The sequence below is a fragment of the Abramis brama genome (assembly GCF_963993115.1).
Source record: "Abramis brama genome assembly, chromosome: 14".
NCBI classification, from domain to species: domain Eukaryota; kingdom Metazoa; phylum Chordata; class Actinopteri; order Cypriniformes; family Leuciscidae; genus Abramis; species Abramis brama.
This window is the reverse complement of record NC_139976.1, coordinates 31018460-31041849: the sequence shown is the minus strand read 5'-3', so window position 1 is coordinate 31041849 and position 23390 is coordinate 31018460. Positions and strand designations below refer to the sequence as shown.

The 23390-nt window shown below is 36.7% G+C and overlaps 1 protein-coding gene across 1 annotated transcript; it reads left to right on the top strand.

The window, feature by feature from the left end:
• The first annotated feature begins 5791 nt into the window (after nt 1–5791).
• Nucleotides 5792–23390, top strand: tubgcp2 (tubulin gamma complex component 2). The gene is made up of 18 exons (XM_084134684.1): nt 5792–5954; nt 6150–6320; nt 6391–6519; nt 9000–9176; nt 9264–9423; nt 11672–11879; nt 12069–12268; nt 13485–13674; nt 14658–14803; nt 15002–15182; nt 16338–16518; nt 19671–19843; nt 20276–20404; nt 20502–20622; nt 20742–20885; nt 22114–22197; nt 22357–22520; nt 23144–23390. The coding sequence occupies exons 2-18, from the start codon at nt 6171–6173 to the stop codon at nt 23217–23219; spliced, it is 2613 nt and encodes an 870-aa protein (XP_083990810.1). The 5' UTR covers nt 5792–5954; nt 6150–6170; the 3' UTR covers nt 23220–23390.

The following is a 23390-nucleotide window of genomic DNA, read 5'->3' as shown; positions in this document are numbered from 1 at the left end:
TCTTTTGCTATCTGCTAAAGTGTCATCCTTCATAAATAATGTTTTTATCTCTCCTTTCCACTGCCTAAATGACATGTTAAATGTTAATTATTATGCAAATTTCATATTTAACTGATGTTTTGCATTTTCCTGTCATTTATCCATTGTTGTTATTAAAAGCAGCATTCACTAAATGCACCATGAGGGAATAACATCAAATCTTATGACATTTTGTAAAGAAGCTAGGCTCAAGAATTAAACGTATAACTTAATACAGTTTTTCTCAATCACTTTGGCATTGAGATATCAGACTCAAGAGAGAGAGAGAGAGATGGATGATTAACACATCAAAGCTTTTATTGAACAGTGTCCAAAACAAGGTATAGACCACAAACAATGTGCAGTGCATGTATAATTCCAGGCTTTGTTTGCAGGAGATGAGAAAGGATGTCACTTCAATTGGTCAGTATGTAAACCCTGCCGTTAAAAATAATTAAATGGTTTGAGTAAAGCCAACTCAAATTAAACAAATTAGTTCAATCAAATTAACTTTTTTGAGTATTTAGAACTTTCTTTTTCTTTTGCATTCACAAAAATGACACATTTTAAGTAATCTGAATTGTTTTGAGCTTCATTGTTTCTTTTAATTTAGACAAACTGAAACTGGGCCGGGATTTCTATTTCCCAGCATGCTTTGCCATGACACTCCCAAAAGGGAGAGTAAATGTTAAAATTAAGTGTTATATAATGTTTTTGGTGCAAGATTAATGTTAAGTGGGAGATTTAGTTGAATGTTTTGCTATGTAAGTTTAGAAGAGTTTCTGTTATGTTGTTTTGTTTTGTAGGGTTAAAATAATGGTGACGAGTGGAGCATGAGCTCAGTTTGAGAACAGATATATGTTAAAAGCATTGTGTTACCAATTAGCAAGGTAGCATTTATTGAATTAGCTAGTTAAAGCTAGCCAAGTTTCTACTACTAAAAATATTAAAATTGAGATAAGTTAAATTTATGAATTAGTTAACTCAAATATTTCAAGTTAAGAGCGATTAAAATATATGAGTGCAAAATAAAAATCTGCAAGTTATGCTTACTTAAACTTTACATTTCTTAACTTAAATTTTTTTATGTAACTGATTACCTCAATTTTTTTGAGTTTTGCCAACTTATTTGGGTTTACAGTGTATCCTACACACATCTTTTGGTTGCCTTTAGATTGATAATGTCTTTATCTTATAGGATAGCGGGAACGCTGGAGGGACGCTGAAGATGGAGAGCAGACAAGGGAACAAGGAATACAGGAATTTGAAGAAAACACAGAAGGTAAACATCTTGGGTGAGTACTGAGTAGACAGGTAAGTAAACCATAGTTTACATGGATATTTTGAAGAATAATGTGTGAAAGAAGCAGGCGGTGAATAAAAAATAGAGACCAATGACAGAGGCTGAGGTCTCGTACTGTGGTTCAGGTGCAGAACATGGATGCAAAACTGTCCCTCAACAAATAAGAAAATTTTGTCATGCATCTTTATGCTACACAATGTCAAGAACCTAATCATATGTCAAGCAGTGTAGGAGTATCATTCATTTAATCCAATACTCTAGAGCAGCACAATCGTCAGCAGTCAAAAGGGTCATGTGAAATTAAAATGCATCATCAAGTCTTGAGTGCTCAGGTTTCATCTCAGCAGATGGTCTCATTTCCCAGGCTAGTGACCTCAAACTATAAACTAACCACAGCACTTCAGTTCTTTCACCATCCACCGACAGTTTCAAGATTATTTGTGGCTTGAGAATGGCACCATCTCTATTTTTTATTCACCGCCTGCTTCTTTCACACATTATTCTTCAAAAGATCCATTTGAAAGTGCCATAAGACATTTGGATTAGATTGGAGAGATGGCACTTTTTTTTCACAAGGTAATGCCTTTAGTGGTGAGTCAGTTTTTGTGTTTATCATCCTGGCAAGCTGTGCTCTGTACTGGGCTAGACATTATAGAGAACCATTGACATGAATAATCTTCTGGCCTGAAACATCTGCATTCTTTAGATTAAAGGTAGTGTAGGTAGGATTGTTATAAAAAACTTTTTTCCAAATTTGTTTAAACTTTTTATATATATCAATGCATAATTAAAATGTAAGTACTCTGATAAAAAGAGTATAAAAATCGAGTGACTCTAGACCATTTAATCTGTATTAAACACAGCTCATTATTTCCATTTCCACGAAACAAAGGATTGGCTTAGGCGACTGTCACTCTCTCGCAACCATGGCAACCACCCTTTTGCCACACAGGATCTGCCCATATGCGCGCGCACCCGTTTGATTTGAGGAATTCAAGAGGCACGGAACCTAGGAATAGCAAAACAATGGCAGAGAAAGAGCAATCAAAAATTCACATTACCGGCATATGCAGTTAGCGAAGGCAAACAAGGCAAAAAAGGAAGACAGTACTAGAAAAGGTAATGAACAAAAAGTCTTTGAATAAAACGCGTGTCAATATCCTCGGACCCTAGTTGCACGGCCTCTTGCACGACCTCCTCTGCTTCGCCCTCGACCCCGGACCTGTCCTCGAGCTGATGATGCGGTACTTGTCTCTGGAGTGTAGTCCTCATCAGAGTCAACAGTGCTTTCATCATGGAAACTCTTACATGCAGAACACCATATATGTTATGAATCTTACACGAAATTCATCTTCATCACAGTGTAAATGATGGTAATGGAAAAACGTGTATCATGCAACCTGTTTTTAGCTTTGCCTTATAGATAACTAGCTCGTTAGCGAATCAAAAAATATATATTTTAAACTTTACCAATATCAATATGCTAGCTTGATAGTGAGTACTAAAATACATCTTATTTGTTTATCTTCATAATGATAAAGTTAGATTTTTTTATTACATGTGATTCTGACATGATGTCACTACATGCACTGCGCTCCTTCCTCTCCGCTCGTCTCAGGTAAATAATGCGTCTTCAGCTCAGCGGTCGGCGTCGCGCGTTCATGTGTTTTGGGGGCGTGGCTTTGGAAGGAGCCCAGAAGGGAGGGGGTGGAGTGAATGGAAATAATGAGCTGTCTTTAAAACAGTCGTGAGAGGTCTACAGACACTCGATTTTTATACTTTCTTTTTCAGAGTACTTACATTTTAATTATGTTTTGATATATAAATAAAGTTTAAACAAATTTGGAAAATAAGTTTTTTATAAAAATCCTACCTACAATACCTTTAACACCAGAGTGCAAAATGAGAACAAATGAATAAATTAAATAAAAGAAACAATGCTTTTACTTAATTAATTTGTCATTCCAAAAGTTATACTAAACCTTAACACAATTTATTTGTTTTTTTAAATGCCTATTCTGACAGCAGAAAACTCTTACAAATCAGAATTTTTTGCCCACAAATACAGTTTTTCTCAGTCGCTTTCATTTGCAAGTGAGTTTACATCAATGAACATATCAGTGCCATCAGAATGATAAGTCCTTGTGTCACTGTTCACAAACAAGATTGTTTAGCCATGTTGTCGCTCAGTGTTTTCAGATGTAAGCTATGGCTATGATTTTGATGATTGAAAAGCACAAGACTGCACTTTTTCTGTATGGCATATATAAATTTGAACAGTACAAATTGACACATTACTGTATAGGATACTAATTGCAAAAGAGTGGACAGGATTCACAGTTACGCTTCTACTGTTGGTCTGTCAACAAATTACAGTACAATGTTATTGCGATATCTATCTATAAATTACAGAAACGTCTGTCTGTCTGTCTGTCTGTCTGTGTGTCTGTTATTCGCATATCTCTCGAACCGTTAGTCCGATGGATTTCAAACTTGACAGGTGTCTCGCTACGGGCACGAGTAAGTGCAGTGCCAAGTTTGACATTGTTTGGATTAGAAATGCAAAAAATATCGGTAAATATATATCGGTAAAAGAAGCACACACTGGCTTTTGCCGCTCTAGCCACTCTGGCTTTTGACCCTCACAGAGAGGGTCGAAGAAAGTTCACTGTGTAGCCTGCTCCCTGAATCGTGTAGTTCAATGTTCCACATTTATTGTATGTCATTATGTCAGTATCAGTATTTGCTTTCTACCATGCACAAATAAAAATGTCACTGAACTTTTGCTGTGTAATTGTAACAATGAGCACTCAAACACACCAAACCAACAATTACTAAAAACACACAAAAACTGATTTTGCACGTGCACTTTGCACTGCTCCCTGAATCGACACGCTTATTCATTTGTGGATGTTAACTGAATCTGTAAGTCAGCTGTGCTGTTTACTTCTGAATATTATATTTCATTCTGGTGCACTTAGCGTTATCGCTGCTGTGTAATAGTAGCCTATGCTATTCACCAACTAAACATATCCTATTCAATGCGTTCACAGTCTCTTTCACGGCCATCATTTGTAGTTGCCTATTCACAAACTGTTTGCTCAAGCATAGCGTTTTCTCGGAGTTCACTGTGTGCTTTCTACCATGCACAAATAAAAATGTCACTGAACTTTTGCTGTGTAATGGTAACAATGAGCACTCAAACACACCAAACCAACAATTACTAAAAACACACAAAAACTGATTTTGCACGTGCACTTTGCACTGCTCCCTGAATCGACATGCTTATTCATTTGTGGATGTTAACTGAATCTGTAAGTCAGCTGTGCTGTTTACTTCTGAATATTATATTTCATTCTGGTGCACTTAGCGTTATCGCTGCTGTGTAATAGTAGCCTATGCTATTCACCAACTAAACATATCCTATTCAATGCGTTCACAGTCTCTTTCACGGCCATCATTTGTAGTTGCCTATTCACAAACTGTTTGCTCAAGCATAGCGTTTTCTCGGAGTTCACTGTGTGCTTTCTACCATGCACAAATAAAAATGTCACTGAACTTTTGCTGTGTAATGGTAACAATGAGTACTCAAACACACCAAACCAACAATTACTAAAAATACACACAAAAACGAATTTTGCACGGGCATTTTGCACTAGTACAGTAAAAGAAAAAGACAAGACTATAGATACACAGCATGTATACATGTGTATATTGTGTGATATCTGTATAAAGTGTATATTTATACTGTAAAATTCAAGTGTAATATGCTACTGTAATATGAAGCATTACAGTAAGTATCAGAGTACAGTACATATTATTATTATATTGTTATTATTATATAAAACAATAACAACAATAATAATATTTGTTATTATTATCATCATCTGAAATGTTTTATTATGTGTATTATTATGTTAATGCTGTAAATATAAACATCTAAGCCAACATATTTTACAAATTAAACATGTAATTGTGGATATTTTAAAATAACGTTAACAACAATAATAATACATTTAATTTGTAATGCGCCTTTCTAAGACTCAAAGTGCTACAACATTTACAGAACAAAATAAATCAAACAAGGAAAAAAATAATATAAAAATAATAATAATATCATAATAATAATAATTCATAATATCAAAAAATACTAAATTATAAATTAAAATCTTGACTAAAAAGATGTGTCTTAAGAAGTTTCTTAAATAATCCACAAAAGCAGCATTCCTAATAGACGCAGGTAATGAGTTCCATAACTTAGGCGGATTATAGGAAAAGGCCATCCCCACATGGTTTTTAAAATATTAATAACATTTACATTTAACATATTATGTATTTTAAAATACATGTTATACTGATTGTAAAAATCTAATATTTGAAATATATACCTTTAAACAAAAACAAAAAAATACATTCTGTTTTATTTTATCAGGTGGATACAAGTAAAGGACCTTTATTTTGAAAAATAAACTCTTTTGGCGGAATTTTACAAATTGACACAGCTTCCGCCTTCCTTCCTATTATTATGGTGTTGTCATTTACGCTGCTGTCTTATAAACAAATGCGTTACGTGTTGTTCTGAAGGATTAATTAGACAACTGCTAGATAAAATAACAAAAGGAAATTTTTATTGGTAAATAAAACGTTTTGTTTATGAATGTATAGATAGATTGCTAACGTTAGCTGTAAATAAATACCATCAGCAAATTCGGTGATCTAACGTTAGATCTAGTGGTGTTGTTTGGGTAACGTTAACTGATGTATTCATTCATTCATTCATTCATTGAGCTTGCTGTCGTTTCTCACGTGTGTCTATTTCTGATTTCAGGTTCTGATTTCATCTGAAATCATGAGTGAATTCAGAATTCATCATGATGTTAATGAACTTCTCGGACTCCTTAATGTCCGCGGAGGAGATGGTGCTGAGGTTTACATTGATTTACTGCAGAAGAACAGGACTGGATATGTGACCACTACAGTCTCTGCACACAGTGCTAAGGTGAACGTGTTTTATCTCCCTTTACACGTTTTCTGAATGCACTACTAGACTAATTCACATTGTCTTACAGGTCAAAATGGCAGAACACTCCAAAACACCTGAAGACTTCTTGAGGAAACATGATGAACTGAAGTCAAAGAATGCACGCAACCTTGATCCACTGGTGTATCTGCTCTCCAAACTCACTGAGGATAAAGAGGTATGGTTAATGAAACTCGTTATTAATTTATAAACAAAAATATTTGAATCTTCCAAAAACTTGTGAAGAATATTCATAGCCTAGGTCACATAATTTCACCTCAAACACAAAATAAGAAACACTATTTTGCAAGATGAAGATGAAACCTATTTTAGGACCATTAAGATTCAATTACTATTTTTTACAGTATTCTATCAAAATTGGCATTACAGTAATGTTAATAAATGATGGTATGTTATTTTAATTAAGAATGGTGGAATCTGTTGTACTGCAATTTATGCTTATTTAAACTAAAAGTTGATTGTATTCAGTTTTTCTGTAATAACCATATAATAACAGTATTACAGTAATAAAAATCACATATTGGGCTTACAAAAATAAAACTTCAAAAGTAAAACATCCATAAACAATATGGAAATTAGAATTTGGAGGGAAAATGTACTTAAAGTCAGCATGAAACAGAAGTTACGATTGTCTTTTCTTCCCTGTTGTGACGGATATCAAAGTGAAACGGCTTCTCGAAGAATAATAAATGTAGGGCGGGACCTGCTTTTGTTCATCAGGAATTTAATGAAATCGTTGGATGGTTGTGGTTTGCTGTGATCTTGTGAGTGACAGGTTGTTTCGCCCTCACGCCAGTAAATAGAGAGCCGAAGTCCCTCCCCTTCCGGTGGAACACCATGGGACCTTATTTTGGAAAAATATTGTATGGTAGTCAATGGTGAGAGACAACAAATATTTTGATCTTGTTTGAATTGTGCCCTGAATTACACATATTATGTTTGTCAATTTAAAAGATACATTTTAAAGTCAAGAAAGTCGCAGTTTAATGTAAAACTGTTGAGGTATAAGAGTGTGAAAATACGTAATTACAAAGACTACAAACCCAAAAGGCGCACATGTGACGTCATACCTTTTCTCTCAATGAATGAAGCTAACTTTACTGAAGCTAACGTCTGTCATTTTTTCTATAGTATTATGTTATAATCGTAACGTTACGCCGTCATGCCGGAGTGTTTTGTACCAGACTGCACACATACGAGCAACAGTGACGTACATAGTGCGAGACGAGAGATGTAGCTCATTGAGCGATTTTCACATAAAACTAAATGTTACTCTTCTGACTTTCTTGACTTTCATAATTATCTTTTAAATTGACAAACATCATATGTGTAATTCAGGGCACAGTTCAGACGGAATAAAAAGATAAGTTGTCTCTCGCCATTGACTACCATACATATTTTTTCCGAAATAAGGTCCCATGAGCCGGAAGCGGAGGGGAGGGACTTAGGCTCTCTATACATCATCAGAGAAGAGAAGAGATGATGCTGTAAGAGGAAGTGGAAGTTATTTTGATCAAAGATTACGAGGACACGTGATTTTTAAAAAGTAATGACGTGACTATGAATAAATAATTTATAGTAAATACTGCAATATTCCATAAAAAAGCAAACAATAATTGTCCATTTTGATTTCATGGTGACTTTAATTGTCATGAAAATGTCCAAACAAAAAAAATCAGGGACCAGTTGCATAAACATAGCCATGTTAGACAGTGTCTTAAAGGGTTAGTTCACCCAAAAATGAAAATTCTGTCATTAATAACTCACCCTCATGTCGTTCCAAAACCATAAGACCTTCATTCATCTTCGCAACACAAATTAAGATCTTTTTGATAAAATCTGAGAGCTTTCTGTCCCTCCATTGACAGCTACACAACTGACACTTTGATGCTTCAAAAAGTTCATAAAGAGATCGTAGAACTAATCCATATGAATTGAGTGGTTTAGTCCAAATTTCCTAAAGAGACTGAAGAGATTGAATTTATGCTTTTATTCACATATAAATTCATCAACTCACACATCAGTTGTGGTAAACGGAAGCTCAAGCATTTTTGCTTGACACGCGAGAACCAATGAGGTTCATTCTCGTGTTACGCAGCACGTTTGAGCTTCAGCAAGAACCAATGAGGTTTGTTCTCGCGTGCCAAGCAGTTTCGGTTGAGCTTCTGTTTATGTTCGCTGATCAATGTTTAAATGTGAATAAAAGCCTAAATTAAATATCTTAATCATATAAACTGATGGAGTCTCTCCAGAAAATTTGGACTAAACTGCTCAATTCATATGGATTTTTTTTTTTTGGTTTCTTTCATTTTTGAAGCATTAAAGTGGTAGTTGCGTAGCTCTCAAAGGAGGGAAAAGGATTAAAAATATCTTACGGGTTTGGAACGACATGAGGGTGAGTAATTAATGACAGAATTTTCATTTTTAGGTGAACTATCCCATTATGACCCATTAGCAGTTAGTCAAGGTTAAAAAGTTATGAACAGTCTTAAAGAAAAAAAAATGATGACTAACTTGTAAGACTAGTCTTAGAAAGTTAGGACCTAAAACCAGGCTTTTTTTCCTTCTGATGTTGGGCTATTGTGGAATTGTGATCTAGACATTTTTTTCTAAGCCATGGCTGCTTCTACTCTTCAGACTTTGAAGTTCCTGCAGCAGAATGCCAAAGAAAGATCAGAAATGTCTGCAAATGCAGCATCCAGCACCACCACGTCATACAGCATTCCTGCAACCAGCAGCAAAATGTCCATGCAAGAACTGGAGGAATTGCGGAAAAAGCTGGGAAATGTCACAGCCAGCTCCAGTGTGCCGCAGGTATTATGACGAAACGCAAAGATGATATTAATGTCCATTAATTCTGTACATTGCATCATTTAACGATGGGTTTGTTTTCCTGCACAGTCTTCTGAAGTAATCCGGAAAATGCTGAGAGACAGACACAATAAGAAGAACCCCACTCAGCCGAACCCTGTGTTTCCAAACTGGGTGTATGACCGTCCCGCACTGATTGGGGATTTCATCACTAGCCCCACCCCTGTGGGAGATCCCGTGGTGGCTGTTGGTATGTGACAGGCCTTTCCAAAATTAGAGCCCTAGATGAATAGGAAATTGTTACAGAGGTTGATTAGAGATTATGGATAATATGGACACTTTTGATTTCACTTAAACTTCAGTATCACAGAAGAAACAGTAGATACCAAATCTGGTTATAGATGCGACTGAATTGTTGAAGACAGTATGAAACAGAAGTTGTGATTATTTTTTTAATCCCCCTTTGTGATGATTATCCAAGTGAAACAGCTTCTTGAGCAAAAAGAATGAAGGGCAGGACTTGATTTTGTCAATCTGGAATTGATTGGATCGTTTTGGTTTGCTAATTGCTGAGATTTCTTTACTTTATTGTTCTTGAGGGCAATTTGCTTTGTAGACACCATGTACATCCATATACAGTGACATACACACACAATACCACACATTAATAATCAGCCGTTGTAATCAACCATTTAAAATGTGATCGCTACCAGAGTAAAACGCAGTAAATTTCCTAGCAACGAAGAACCGCGCTAAAATCTACTGGGAAAAGTAAACACTCACAGACTGATGTTCTCTCCTGTTGTTCGACTGCTTCTTCTGTTAGAAGATTATATCTATATTATAGATTATATTACTTAATCAGTCCCCACTATCTTGCTGCATTTTGATTGTTCAATATGTTTACATGATTCCAAGATCAAAAAACACTTTAACTTTCTCGTAATATACATTTCAGCACCATTTTTTCTCACAGTGTCTGAAATGGTTTGATCAAGGATTCAGTCTCGTTAAGCGCCTCCTTTCTGAGAGCCGACTCTGCTTTGATTGGTCAGATAGCCCAATATGTTGTGATTTGTCAACAGCTTATAGCGTGTGTTGGAAAAGAAACACTCATTATCATATCTGAATTCCAAGACAGTATCCAAACAGTAACGATGGCATTGCTTTTACCGTCAAGTAAAGTGGATTTGCATTCGTAATGCAGAAAACAGTATCTTCTCGACATGTCAACGACATAAACCAATCTCTTCCAGGCCTCAGCTACATACCGGTATACAGTGTTTGAGGACGGGTCAAAGTAGACGTTGTTCGTAAGCAGCCAATGAATACCATAGGCTGGAATTATGCAATTTTGATACAAACCTTCATAGGTTTGTGCAAGAAGTAGGAATGGAATTACTGACAACTCGTTTAAGGAAGTTAACTCCATTTATCAGGCACTTTGATATTTGAAACTTTGCAGACATTTTACATTCACAAACAGCTATATACAAACAGCTATAAATAGCATCTGGTAGTTTATAGGTACATAATAGGGACACTTTAAGACAGGTTCAATTTCAGGTATAGCCTAAAGCATGTTCACACAGTTTCCTCAGAAAATGCACACGTTAAAGGGTAACTCTCGCCAAATTGTAACCTAGGCTAATTTTGTTAATCTACCTGAGTCAAACATTTGTGTAAAAGCATAATTAGAATGGAAACGTCACTTTTAAGATTGTATTTTCGTTTTTGGTCAAAATGCCTTTTGAATAGGAGTGTTGATAGTAGTCGAAAGTAGTCGATCTCCGAATGCAACTGATGTAATGAACTGAGCTTTCCATCTTTACTCTCCTCATGTTACGTTGCATTCGGGGATCGACTACTTCTGACTGACAAAATTCCAGCCACCGGAAACACTAACTGATAAAGTGTGTCGTACAAAACCTTTCTTTTTAGTAAACTGTGTACACAAACAATGTTGTCAATGCTCAAGTTCATGTGTAGAGCCCCTGGTGATACTTCAAGCACAGTTTCATGTTGTGTCGAGCCTCCTTAGTGTTTTAAAAATAGCGATTTTGATGCACTCCCATTCAAAAGGCATTTAGACCGAAAACAAAAATACGGTCAATCTTAAAAGTGGCGTTTTCATTCTAATTATGCTTTTACACGAATGTTTGACTAAGGTAGATTAACAAAAATAGCCTAGGTTGCAATTTGGCGAGAGTTACCCTTTAAATATATCAGTGTTTGCTTCAATTATATTTTTAGAGGTGAATAAAATTGTATTTCCTGTGAGTGACTTGTTGGAAAAGAGGGTTTATTGTCCTGCCTATGTTGCCTATGTTGTTGCATGAGGAGGGGAAATTAATGTTTTTGATTAAAAAGGCACATTAATAAAATAAAAAAAAGTAATAAAGATGTGCTTGAATCAGTCATTTATAATAAACACTGTAAAAATTAAGAATTGTCAAATTTAATTGATTTCATGGTGACTTTAACAAGTTTAATTTCAGGTACAATGCCGCTGGCTGCACAGGAACAAGCTCTGGTTGAGGACCTGCTTTTCGTGCTGATTGGTGTGGATGGGAGAGACATCACAGCTCAGCCTGTGCTTGGCAGACAGAGCCGCTCCTTCATAGTAGATCCTTCCCTTGACATGTCCGTCAAAGAGCTGGTCAACCGAATATTGCCGGTCGCGTCTTGTTACTCCACTATCACACGGTCTGTGAACGATATTACAGTTAATAGATATATTAGTCATGTGTTTACACCAATATTATACCAGATTTGTTATATTGTCAGGGGATTTTATTGGCCCAGTGAAATTATTCTCTGAAAAGATATTTGATATTTCATGATCAAATTTTGCATGGTGTGCTGACACTATACATTTGCATAATCCACGGCCAGCTTCACAGAGGAGAAGTCATCGTTTGAGTACGGTCAGGTGAATCATGCTCTGACTGCAGCCATGAGGACTCTGATGAAGGAATACCTCATCCTGGTGACGCAGCTGGAGCATCTCCACGGACAGGGCACGCTCTCCCTGCAGAAGCTCTGGTTCTACATACAGCCCACCATGCGCACCATGGAAATCCTGGCCTCCATTGGTAAAGCTTTCAACATGTGTGGTTACTGTTAAAAGAGCAGCGCTTAGCATTTTGGATGTGTCAACAGGAGTAATGAGTTCATTTGTAAATTGTCATAATATATTTTTCATGTTCATTCTTAATTCATTACCTTTTGCAACAGAATTCTGGTTAGGACAAACTTTGATGTTGGCTTGACAAAAGCCTTATCTGAAAAGTTTAAAATAAAGTTTAAAGTTTGATGGCTAGGCATACAAAAATCATGATTTAGCAAGGTGGTAGCATGTTTTAGGATGTTGCTAGTATGTTCCTACCATGTTTTAGAATATTGTTAGCATGTTTCTAGTATGTTTTAACATTGTGCTAGCATGCTTTAACATGTTTCTAACATGTTTTTTTAGCATGGTGGTAACTTGTTTTAGGATGTTGCTAGAATGGTTTAACATTTTGCTTGCATGTTGCTCGCACGTCTTAGCATGTTGCTAGAATGTCTCAGTACATTGGTTTAGCATGTTGTTAGCACGTCATTACAATATTGTTAGCAAATTGCTAGCATTGTAAATATGCTTTACATAAAACACTACAATTTTAGTGCAATCAACTTGGGCTGTATAAGTCATTTCAACTTAAAGGCACACTATGCAGTTTCCCTTTTTCTCAAACAGCGACCTCTAGAGTCGCTGTGGGGTACTTGTATTTAACGTTATTGTCGTAAAAACCACTCACGCAGAGCCGTCTCTACACTCTTCCGACCACCCTTTCTTCGTCGACTCTGCCATGATTCACGTCTGAAATGCGTGCTAGTGTCTTCCATAGAGGCTGCTTTATATGTTGTTGATGTATGTGACGTCGTGCCGTAAAGCAAGTCGTGATTCTAGCGAGATTTGTCGGGGCGCCACTCTCAAACTTGCATTGCTGGTTTTGCCCCGCCGCTCCCCCATAACACCCACTCCGCTTTGCTATCGGGATGATTCGCCCTACTACGAGTTCGTTTACCATCGAATTGATTACGAAGCTGTTATATTAAGGTACAAATCTTGCATAGTGTGCAGTGCACTGACTGACCATTCTGAAGGTGCTGGTTATCTGAAGGTGCTGGTTAGTGGATAGATAGATAGATAGATAGATAGATAGATAGATAGATAGATAGATAGATAGATATCCAACATAAAGTAAATAAATAGCATTGTTGATATGCTCATGCTAATGTGCTTTCTCCTTGGTCTCTTTAATGCAGCTACCTCTGTTGACAAGGGTGAATGTATGGGTGGCTCGACCCTCAGCCTGCTTCACGATCGCACATTCAATTACACCGGAGACAGCCAGGCTCAAGAGCTCTGCCTCTATCTGACTAAAGCAGCCAGCGTCCCCTACTTTGAAATACTTGAGAAGTGGATCTATAGGGGCATCATTAAAGACCCATACAGGTACAGTGTGACCCCTGACCAACAGGGCTTTGAGATATTTGGAACTCTATTTAGAACACCTTTTAAATGACAGTTTCTGAATTTGAATTGAGGTTTGCAAAGGACGCAGAATTCCAATTGCATTTTGAATTTGATGTGTTACTGCTGTAAGGGTGGTTGTTGTTAATGCATTTCACTTGTTAGTATGAATTACCAATAAACATGTTATAGACAATATGGACCCTTTTCACATTTCTGGGGTTCTCAGAAGCGGAAGTCATCATAGTTGGGTAGACTTTTCTATAGTGGTGAATAGAAACTACAACAAATATTATTTCGTTGCATTCCCATTTGCTTTAAAAGCAAAAGAAAAAAAATCCATTATAGTGTTTCTGTGATTTTGAGATGTCAAACTTGCTGTTATTTCCTTTAGCCGTTAAAGAGTTAATTAGTTAGTTAATTAGAATTAGAGTTAATTAGTTTTCTGAAATTTAATGCCAAGGTAAAATAACACAAAGTATAGTGTTATAAATGTACATTACATTTATAAAAAAATCAAAATATAAAAAAAACTTTGCTAGATTTACGATGTTAATAACTCTGAAAACATGTCATCACAGTCTGTGAAAAGTGTCCATTGAGTATTTCCAGAAACATTAGAGGACATTAGTAAGATATGTCACCTATTGAAATTTGTATTTCATTTATATTTCATGTATCAGGTAACTTGAGAATGATCCAGTTTATATTATAATATAATATAATATTATGTATATTATTATAATAATTAGTTTTGATGCTGCCTGTCATCCCATTCAAATTCCAATTCAGCATCCTGTAGATCTTAGGCAATTCAAATCAAATTCACACTCGTGGCTTGAAAGGCAGCCAGTTCGTAAATTCAGAATTTTGCTGACCGTGAAAATACATTTGATTGGACCACATTGTACCACATTAAATTAAGTGAAATAAACCATCACATTCTATGTTTTTTACTTTTATAGTGAATTCATGGTTGAGGAGCATGAGCTGCAAAAAGAGAAGATTCAGGAGGATTATAATGACAAATATTGGGATCAGAGATACACTATCGTCCAGCACAGGATCCCATCATTCCTTCAGAAAATGGCAGATAAGATATTAAACACAGGTGAGGCATTTTTATACAAAGTATTAGCTCAGTACCAAATGTAGATAGTATACAGCATAAGATTTGTGTCTACTAGAAAGCAATTCTGGAACAATGGTATGAAAACATTCTAACAATTTCTAATGATTTCAATGCCCAGCTGAAAAGTGACTAAATGCATTTTTTTCATGAACAGTCCTAACTTCTTTCAAATTTCAGGCAAGTATCTGAATGTTGTGCGAGAGTGCGGCCGTGACGTTACCTGTCCAGATGCTAAAGAGGTTCTCTACACACTTAAAGAGAGAGCATATGTGGAGCAGATTGAAAAAGCATATTACTATGCCAGCAAGGTTCTGCTTGACTTCCTGATGGAGGAAAAGGAGCTTGTTTCACGCCTGAGGTAAAACTTAAGGTTTGAAATTGTTGTGGGTATCTCTGAAATCCTTCACACAAATGTTGTCAGCGCTGGCATCGGTTGTTGTTGCCATCTCCAGTAGTTAGTTGTTGTTTGCTCTGCTTCTTTTGTGATTTTGAAACAAACTAATTAGTGCAAAAAAAAAAATTCAAGGTACACGTGCAAGCAGCGCGTATAGAGCGGTTAGAAAAATCAGGCTGTGCACGTACAGTACGTACATACCACACATTTTCCCATGGTCATTGAGTGACTCAAATTTTTTAGGAATTTGAACCAATATTGGTCGACACACGCACAAGTACACTTTATATACAATTTTTTTTTTTGTAATAGTATCACTAACACTGATGAACACACTATTAAATAGCAGTCCCAAACTAGTTTTTGTTAATACAGTAAAGTTACTAAATTGGTAGCCACCACAGTCATCAAAAATAAAGAAAATAATACAAAGGTGGAATTATGGGTTAAGGTTATGGAAACTACTGTTACCATTGTAAATACTCACTACTAACATTAACAGTTAAAAAAACATGGAAATTGCTCCCGACGAATCGAATGAACATCATGCTGCATGCAAATCCTTCCCAGCTAAGGCACGACGTACTAGTTACTTAAATTATTGGTATTGTTTTTGGTAAGTTCACGACTTAGAAATTGACAGCGTAAATATGACGTTGTGCGCTCGTAATTTATTTTGCTCTTTGTATATAGTGAATTGATATGCAGTGCACACCTCTGCATTTGTGCGTAAAATTGAAGAATGTGTGCCGCAAACACAATGTATCTTGACAGGACAGGAAAGTTTGTTTTTCTAAGGTGAGACTTTTTATTTTATTTTGCAAGATAATTGCAAAATTATTTCAAAATAATGATAACATATAGCCTGACAGCAGATACTAAATCAGGAGTTTTCTGTCTTTCAAAATAAGTCTCGCTTCAGTAAAACATTAAGAATTACGTTTTTTTTTTGGACTACACACTCTGCGACCCACTCAAAACGGTCTTGCAACTCTCTTTTGGGTCATGACCCATCAGTTGAAAAACATGTATATGTGTATTCTCGTAATATTTGGTATTGTTTAATAGTTGTGTGCTGAATATCTCAATATCACCTTATTTCTTACATTTGTGGTGCAGGTCAATCAAGCATTACTTCTTAATGGATAAAGGAGACTTTTTTGTGCATTTTATGGACCTGACGGAGGAGGAACTGAAGAAGCAGGTTGATGACATCATTCCTCCACGGTTGGAGGCTCTGCTGGAGCTGGCCCTGAGGATGAGCACTGCCAACACAGACCCCTTCAAAGACGATTTAAAGGTTGAATGCTCATCCTTGTTCTCAACTATTACTTCGAAATTAGCACTTTGTAATACATATGTTGTCAGTTTGTGCATTCTACATAACATTGTAGATTTCAGGTGATGAGCGTTTTTGCTTTTGCAGTAGAAATCCAAATGAACAGCAAATTGTAGTTGAGTTAAATTTTTTGCCTAAAGATGTGTTTGTTACTTTTTTTATTTTGTTTGTTTGTTTGTTTGTTTGTTTATGGTGCGCTGACTAATGTGGCACTTATCCTAAACAGATGTGATGCAACAAGATTCCAGCCACAAACTATTTGTCTTTCCACACTGAATGTGAAAAATGACCAAGTGGTAACCTTCCGGTCTCTCTTGAATCCAACACGGAAGTGACTTAAACTGCAATTTCCTTGACTGGCCACTAGAGACAGGCTCCAAAAGAGAGTCAATCCCTTAGACCCCTGTGTTAATGTGCCCAACTTTACAGCAGAAAAAAAATGTTTACAGCCTGGTACAAAAAGTGGTTTTGGTCTATATAGCTAATTTGGCCCTTCATGACAACTGTGAGAGGGGTGAATTTTTTTATAACTCATCCGTTTGAATTATATTAAGCCTTAAAGTTCTGCATAATTAAGGGCGTGGCCACTTGAGTGACAGGTGGATTGCCGCTGCTGTCACTTCTAGCCGTTTGTCTGCCGTTAGCCGCCACGTCACCTCAGCTAATAGTTGCGCCGGCTCCGCCCACTTTGGGCTTCTCTTCAGAAACCTACGGGTGACGTCACAGACACAAAGTCCATATTTTTTTACAGTCTATGGGCCCGACACAAGAAACTACAGCTGCATGATATCAAAATAAAACCGAAATCATGATATAGCTTAGTGCAGGGTTCCTCAAATCCAGTCCTGAAGGGCCACTGCCCTGGGCTGCGTTTCCATATAACAATGGATCTTAGTACTTGCGAGCATTTTCTACGAGCGACTTTGCGAACGTTCATGTTCATTTCACGTGTTTCACAAAAACGCACTTAGCACGATCGGCTGATCGCACACAGCTGTGCTTTAAGTGCTACTTAAGAGGCGCTGTCCATATGTCAAGTGCTGGAATGTCACATTGTAGAATGGCTAGTAACTGTAGCACATGCTTGTATTTTGAAATGTTTAGCCTAATTGTTTTAGTCTGATGTGCATTTTAATCTTTAGGCCAATAATCTATAAAAGCACAATCCTATGGGTGGAGACACCAGCAAAATGGCTGAACCAAAAATTCCTAAAGATTAATTTCATTTTAGAGGAGGTGGAGCTATACAAACAGGTTTAAGGGCAGTCGTACAAATAAACATAAAATGTAGATTTGTCTACAAAACTGACTGCAACTAGGGGCATTAAAAGATCAGGGAAGGAAGTCAGGAAGAAGTGGCAGGACTTTGCAGCCTTGCTAAAAGGAAAAGAGCTCTGCAGAGGACAACATTTAATAAAACAGGTGGTGGGCCCAATGACTCCCTCCTCCTCATAGCAGAGGAAGAAAAGGCCTTGTCACTACTTGGCACAAGTACTTCAGATGGCATTTGTGGTGGTATTGACATCCATGGAGGAGTAGGGGTAACTCAACCTGAGTCTGATCAGGTCTTTCATGCTCAGAGGAACTATCAGTTTCATCTGCCATCTCCCAGCACCTACCATCTCCTAGTCCTCCAAACAACCCTCCCAGGCCTCAGCCTCCATCTTCTGTTGTCCAGACTGCAGCCACAACACCTCAGCAGTTTGAGAGTGTCAGGACATGTAGTTGTAGTCAGGACATTTGAGAGTGTCCTTGCTTAACAGGGAGGAAGATGAAGAGGTGGTGGAGGAGGAGGACAAAGATGGCATAGGACCACATGATGGCCTCCCAAGAAATGCCCAATACATGGCTGGTTTTCGTGCACGTCAGCAAGTCATTGACAGATTTTTTTTAGTTCATCCCTATTTTTCACAGTCTTTGAAGCATATTACATATTTTATTCATTTTTTTTTGTTCTTTCATTTCATTTAGATAAAAATTATTAGATGAAATTATTTCTATTTTTTCTGCCCTTTTTAATTATTTCATTTATACATTCATTTAAACAAAAAACGAGCAATAAAGTGTACAATAAAGTGCAATCAAAACCTTATATTATAATCACATTGCACTAAAGTTAAAGATGTATTTGCTGGTTGTCCTGCAGGTGACCTCATAACTCTGTCTTCTTACGATGCACTTGGGGATTTACGATTACTCCAGAGCACTCATAGATCTACGATGATTTTCAAGTGCTACTTAAGTTATGATGCTATTGGGAAACAGACCGTAATATTAAGATCAGTCGTACGATCGTTTTAACGAACTTCTTAGGCTTACGATGCTTTTGGGAAACGCAGCCCTGCAGAGTTTATCTCAAACCCTGATCAAACTCCCCTACCTGTGATTTCTAGTGATCCTGAAGACCTTGATTAGTTTGCTCAGGTGTGTTTGTTCAGGGTTGGAGCTAAACTCTGCAGGACATTGGCCCTCCAGGGCAAGATTTGAGGAGCTTAGTGTAATTATCAAATTGCAAAGGCTGCCATTTAATTAAATAAATATATATGCGTTGTGTGTTTCAGAGTAAAGTGTGGCACTGCGTTCTTATACATGATCAGCTCATTATCCGCGGGTGTTTTGAGCATCTTAGGGCTCTGTACGGTTGGCCATCAAAATAAAAGTTGGTGATGTTTAATATTTGAAAATGAAGAAATTAAGACGGCCATAAATATTAGTTTTGCAATTTTACAGTTATGTCAAAATTATTATTATATTATTTTTCTTAAATACACTTTTTATTTTATTTTACTGTGAATTAAATGTTACAGTAGTAATATTGTATTATTTTGTTTTTATTTATATTTTTACTTAGTGTTAATAAAAATCATAAATTTATCAGAAGTGTATCAGAAAATTCCACCACAAATCATGCTGCCCTATAAGAGAAAACACAGAAAAAAAGCCAAAGGAATAACATCTGCCAATTTAACACATTTCTTGTATGAAAGTGGCTATTTTCACCCATCTAAATGGTTGTATTATTTGGAGGGATGGTTGAGAATGGAAAATGACGTGCAAGTGCCCAAAAATAGGCAACAGGTCATCGTTTACTTAATGTAATTGTTCTCTTCCAGATTGACCTGATGCCCCATGATGTAATCACCCAGCTGTTACGTGTCCTTGCTATAGATACCAAGCAAGAGAAAGCCATCATTAATGCAGAGCCCACAGATGTATCACTTAGCGGCCTGGAGGCTTTCTCCTTCGACTACATCGTCAAGTGGCCACTTTCACTCATAATCAACAGGTACAGTTTTCCCATATGTCTGTATAGCTTTCATTTCGAGCAGCTTCAGCTGTGGCCCTGTGCCTTAAAGGAACTGTTTTGTCATCATGTACCCTTCACATGTTGTTCCAAACGTGTATTCCATGCAATTAAAGTGTGGACACATTTACTGTTGTTCAGCGAATTTTCACTGGGGGGGAAATCAAAATTGGTTTCAAATCGGAAATGCACATTCCCATGTACATTTAACCAGTGAGGGCAAAATATATCCCTATGTAGATGTTTGAGTAGGTTCAAGTAACTCACATGAATTTGCTGTTGACCAACAGAAAGGTGCTTGGTTTGAAAGTGACTTCTGTGTGAGCTGTGCTTCATACATTGCAACACTATTTACACATTGTGACTGGAACTTTACAATGAACCACTCCTTAAAAACAATGCTCTGTTGTACAGGAAAGCCCTGACAAGATACCAGATGCTCTTCAGGCACATGTTCTACTGCAAGCATGTGGAGAGGCTGCTCTGTAATGTGTGGATCAGCAATAAAACAGCTAAGCAATATTCACTTCACTCTGCTAAGTGGTGAGACTACATGTATTTCATTTTTGTTTTTGACTTTTAGGTTTAGTCTGTGTATCTTCAAGTGAGCATCTTACTAAGTAGCTCTTGTTGATTGTAGGTTTGCTGCTGCCTTTGCATTAAGACAACGGATGCTCAACTTTGTTCAAAACATTCAGTACTACATGATGTTTGAGGTTATGGAGCCCACGTGGCACATCATGGAGAACAACTTGAAGTCTGTGAGTCAATGATTCAATCTTGTCTGTCTAGATTTATATATGTTTAGAAAGAGATTTATAATATATAATAAATGAAAAATAAATTCACAGTGTGTGCTTAAATCGCTTTTCTTTTTTAGGCCTCCAACATTGACGACGTGCTGTGTCATCACACCAGTTTCCTGGATAACTGTCTGAAGGACTGTATGCTCACCAATCCTGAGCTGCTTCGGATCTTCTCCAAGCTCATGTCTGTCTGTGTCATGTTCACCAACTGCATGCAGGTAAAAATACAGACATGGAGAAATAACTAAAAGTACTAAAAACCGGTTAGCAAATATACTGCCATTCAAATGTTTGCTGTCAGTAAGATTTATTTAAATGTTTTTGAAAGTCTCTTATGCCTACCATGGCTGCATTTGATCAAAAGTACAGTAAATATTGTGAAATATTATTACAATTTAAACCAATTGTTTTTTATTTTAAAATGTAATTTATTCCTGTGATGCAAAGCTGAATTTTCAGCATCATTACTCCAGTCTTCAGTGTCACACGATCTTTCAGAAATATTTCTAATAAGATGATTTGGTGCTCAAAAACATTTACTAGCAATGTTTAAAATAATTGTAATGCTTAATATTTTTGTGGAAACCGTAACCGTAATACATTTTTATATGCTGAAAAGAAAGTTCAGATTTAGTTCAAGTAACATTTACTTATAGAAAAATATAAATCTTTTGTAACATTATAATTGTCTTTACGGTCACTTTTGATCATGCATTCTTGCTTAAAGGTGCTCTAAGCGATGTCACACGTTTTTTAGGCCAAAACATTTTTTGTCACATACAGCAAACATCTCCTCACTATCCGCTAGCTGCCTGTCCCCTGAACAACACTGTAAAAAAAACGCGGTCTCTGTAGACAGCCCAGGCTCCACAAACGGCAAGAAAAACAAACTGGCCCAGCCTGGACCACAAAACGTAACAAACAGTGTTCCAGCCAATAACCGACAAGAATGATTTGGGGGTGGGAGATGGGGGGTTAGTGCGCGTGCACATGAAGGGGGTGTGGGGAGTGGAGGAGAGAGAAGCATGAAGAGGGAAGTTAGCTAGAGGAGAGATGTCCTAGACAGCGACTAACGTTAGAATTACTGTATATTCTCTTGAATTTTGATATGGCCGACACACGACCAAAGAGACAACGTTCCGATGAAGTCCCGAATTTACATCTGAAAAGCCTGTTTCAGGAAGCACGGAAGGAGGGGGAGGGGACGGGATGAGGAGGAGGGACAATACTTTGAACGTCAACAAGAAGTGATGTCACCCAACATCGCTTAGAGCACCTTTAATAAAAATAAAAAAGTATTCATTTATTTAAAATAATAATCTTACTGACCCCAAAATTTTGAATGGTAGTGTACATAATTAGAATATAGATCTTCTAGTATAACTTTTTTTGTTTGTTTTAATATTTAATTATATAGTTTATTCTTTAATGTTGATTGTTTTGCAGCGGTTCACTCAGAGCATGAGGATAGACAGCGAGATGAAGGCTGAACGGACAGACGAGGCAGAGAAAAAAAGACTGGCCGCTAAAGTGAGTCACTGGCATTTAATCAGTTATTCTACAATACCGAAAATAAAAAAGCTTTTTAAAAACAGGCTGTGTCATCACTCACACACCGTAATCTTCCAAAAGATAATAAACCACAAACAAATGAATCTTTTTTATGTTATCTATTTGTCTTTATCTCAGTTCTTAGCTGAGTATGTGGATGCCCTCCAGTCTGACTCGGGGTTTGAGGGGACCATCAGCAAGTTTGACAGTAACTTCAGCACCTTATTGCTGGATCTTTTGGATAAGCTCAGCATTTACAGCACCAATGACTGTGAACACAGCATGATCAACATCATCTACAGGTGGGTTGTGGGAGGAACCTTTCAGTAAATCTTAAATGCATTTACTGCTTCCTGATTTAACCTGGTCTTAAAGGGATAGTTCACCTAAAAATGAAAATTCTGTCATTAATTACTCATGTCGTTCCAAACCCGTAAGACTTTCATTCATCTTCAGAACACAAATGAAGATCTTTTTGACAAAATTTATGTCCCTCCATAGACAGCTTCACAACTGACACTTTGACACACACTTCAAAAGTTCATAAAGAGATTGTAAAACTAAACCAAATGAATTGAGCGGTTTAGCCAAAATGTTCTACATGATGGATGAACAGATTTAATTTAGGCTTTTATTCACATTATTCAAGCGTCAAAGTGGTAGTTGTGTAGCTTTCAATGGAGGGACAGAATGCTCTCAGATTTCATCTAAAAGATCTTCATTTGCATTCCAAAAATTAACGAAATCTTATGAGGATGAATAATTTATTACAGAATTTTCATTTTTTGGGTGAACTATCCTTTTAATAGTGATAGTAGAAATGTGTAGCACAAGCTTTTGAAATCTCTTACTATTGAAGAGCTTAGACAATCCTCTTTTAAATTCAGTCTTGAAGGTGCTATGAATAATGAGATTTTTTTTATAGGCTGGACTTCAATGGCTTTTACACAGAGAGACTGGAGCGAATGGCCATTGAAAGGAGCCAGAAGACTGCTTCGTAGCATTGTCCATCTTAAAATCTTCTGTGTTTTTCAAGTGTTCAATGTACTATTACATGGTGCTGTAACAAAGCACTTAAGAATTTCTCCTCTCTATTGGAAATGTATTTAATGGTCTTATACAAATTTCACCCGACTGAAAACCCAATATAATAAAGTAAAAATGTAGCCTTG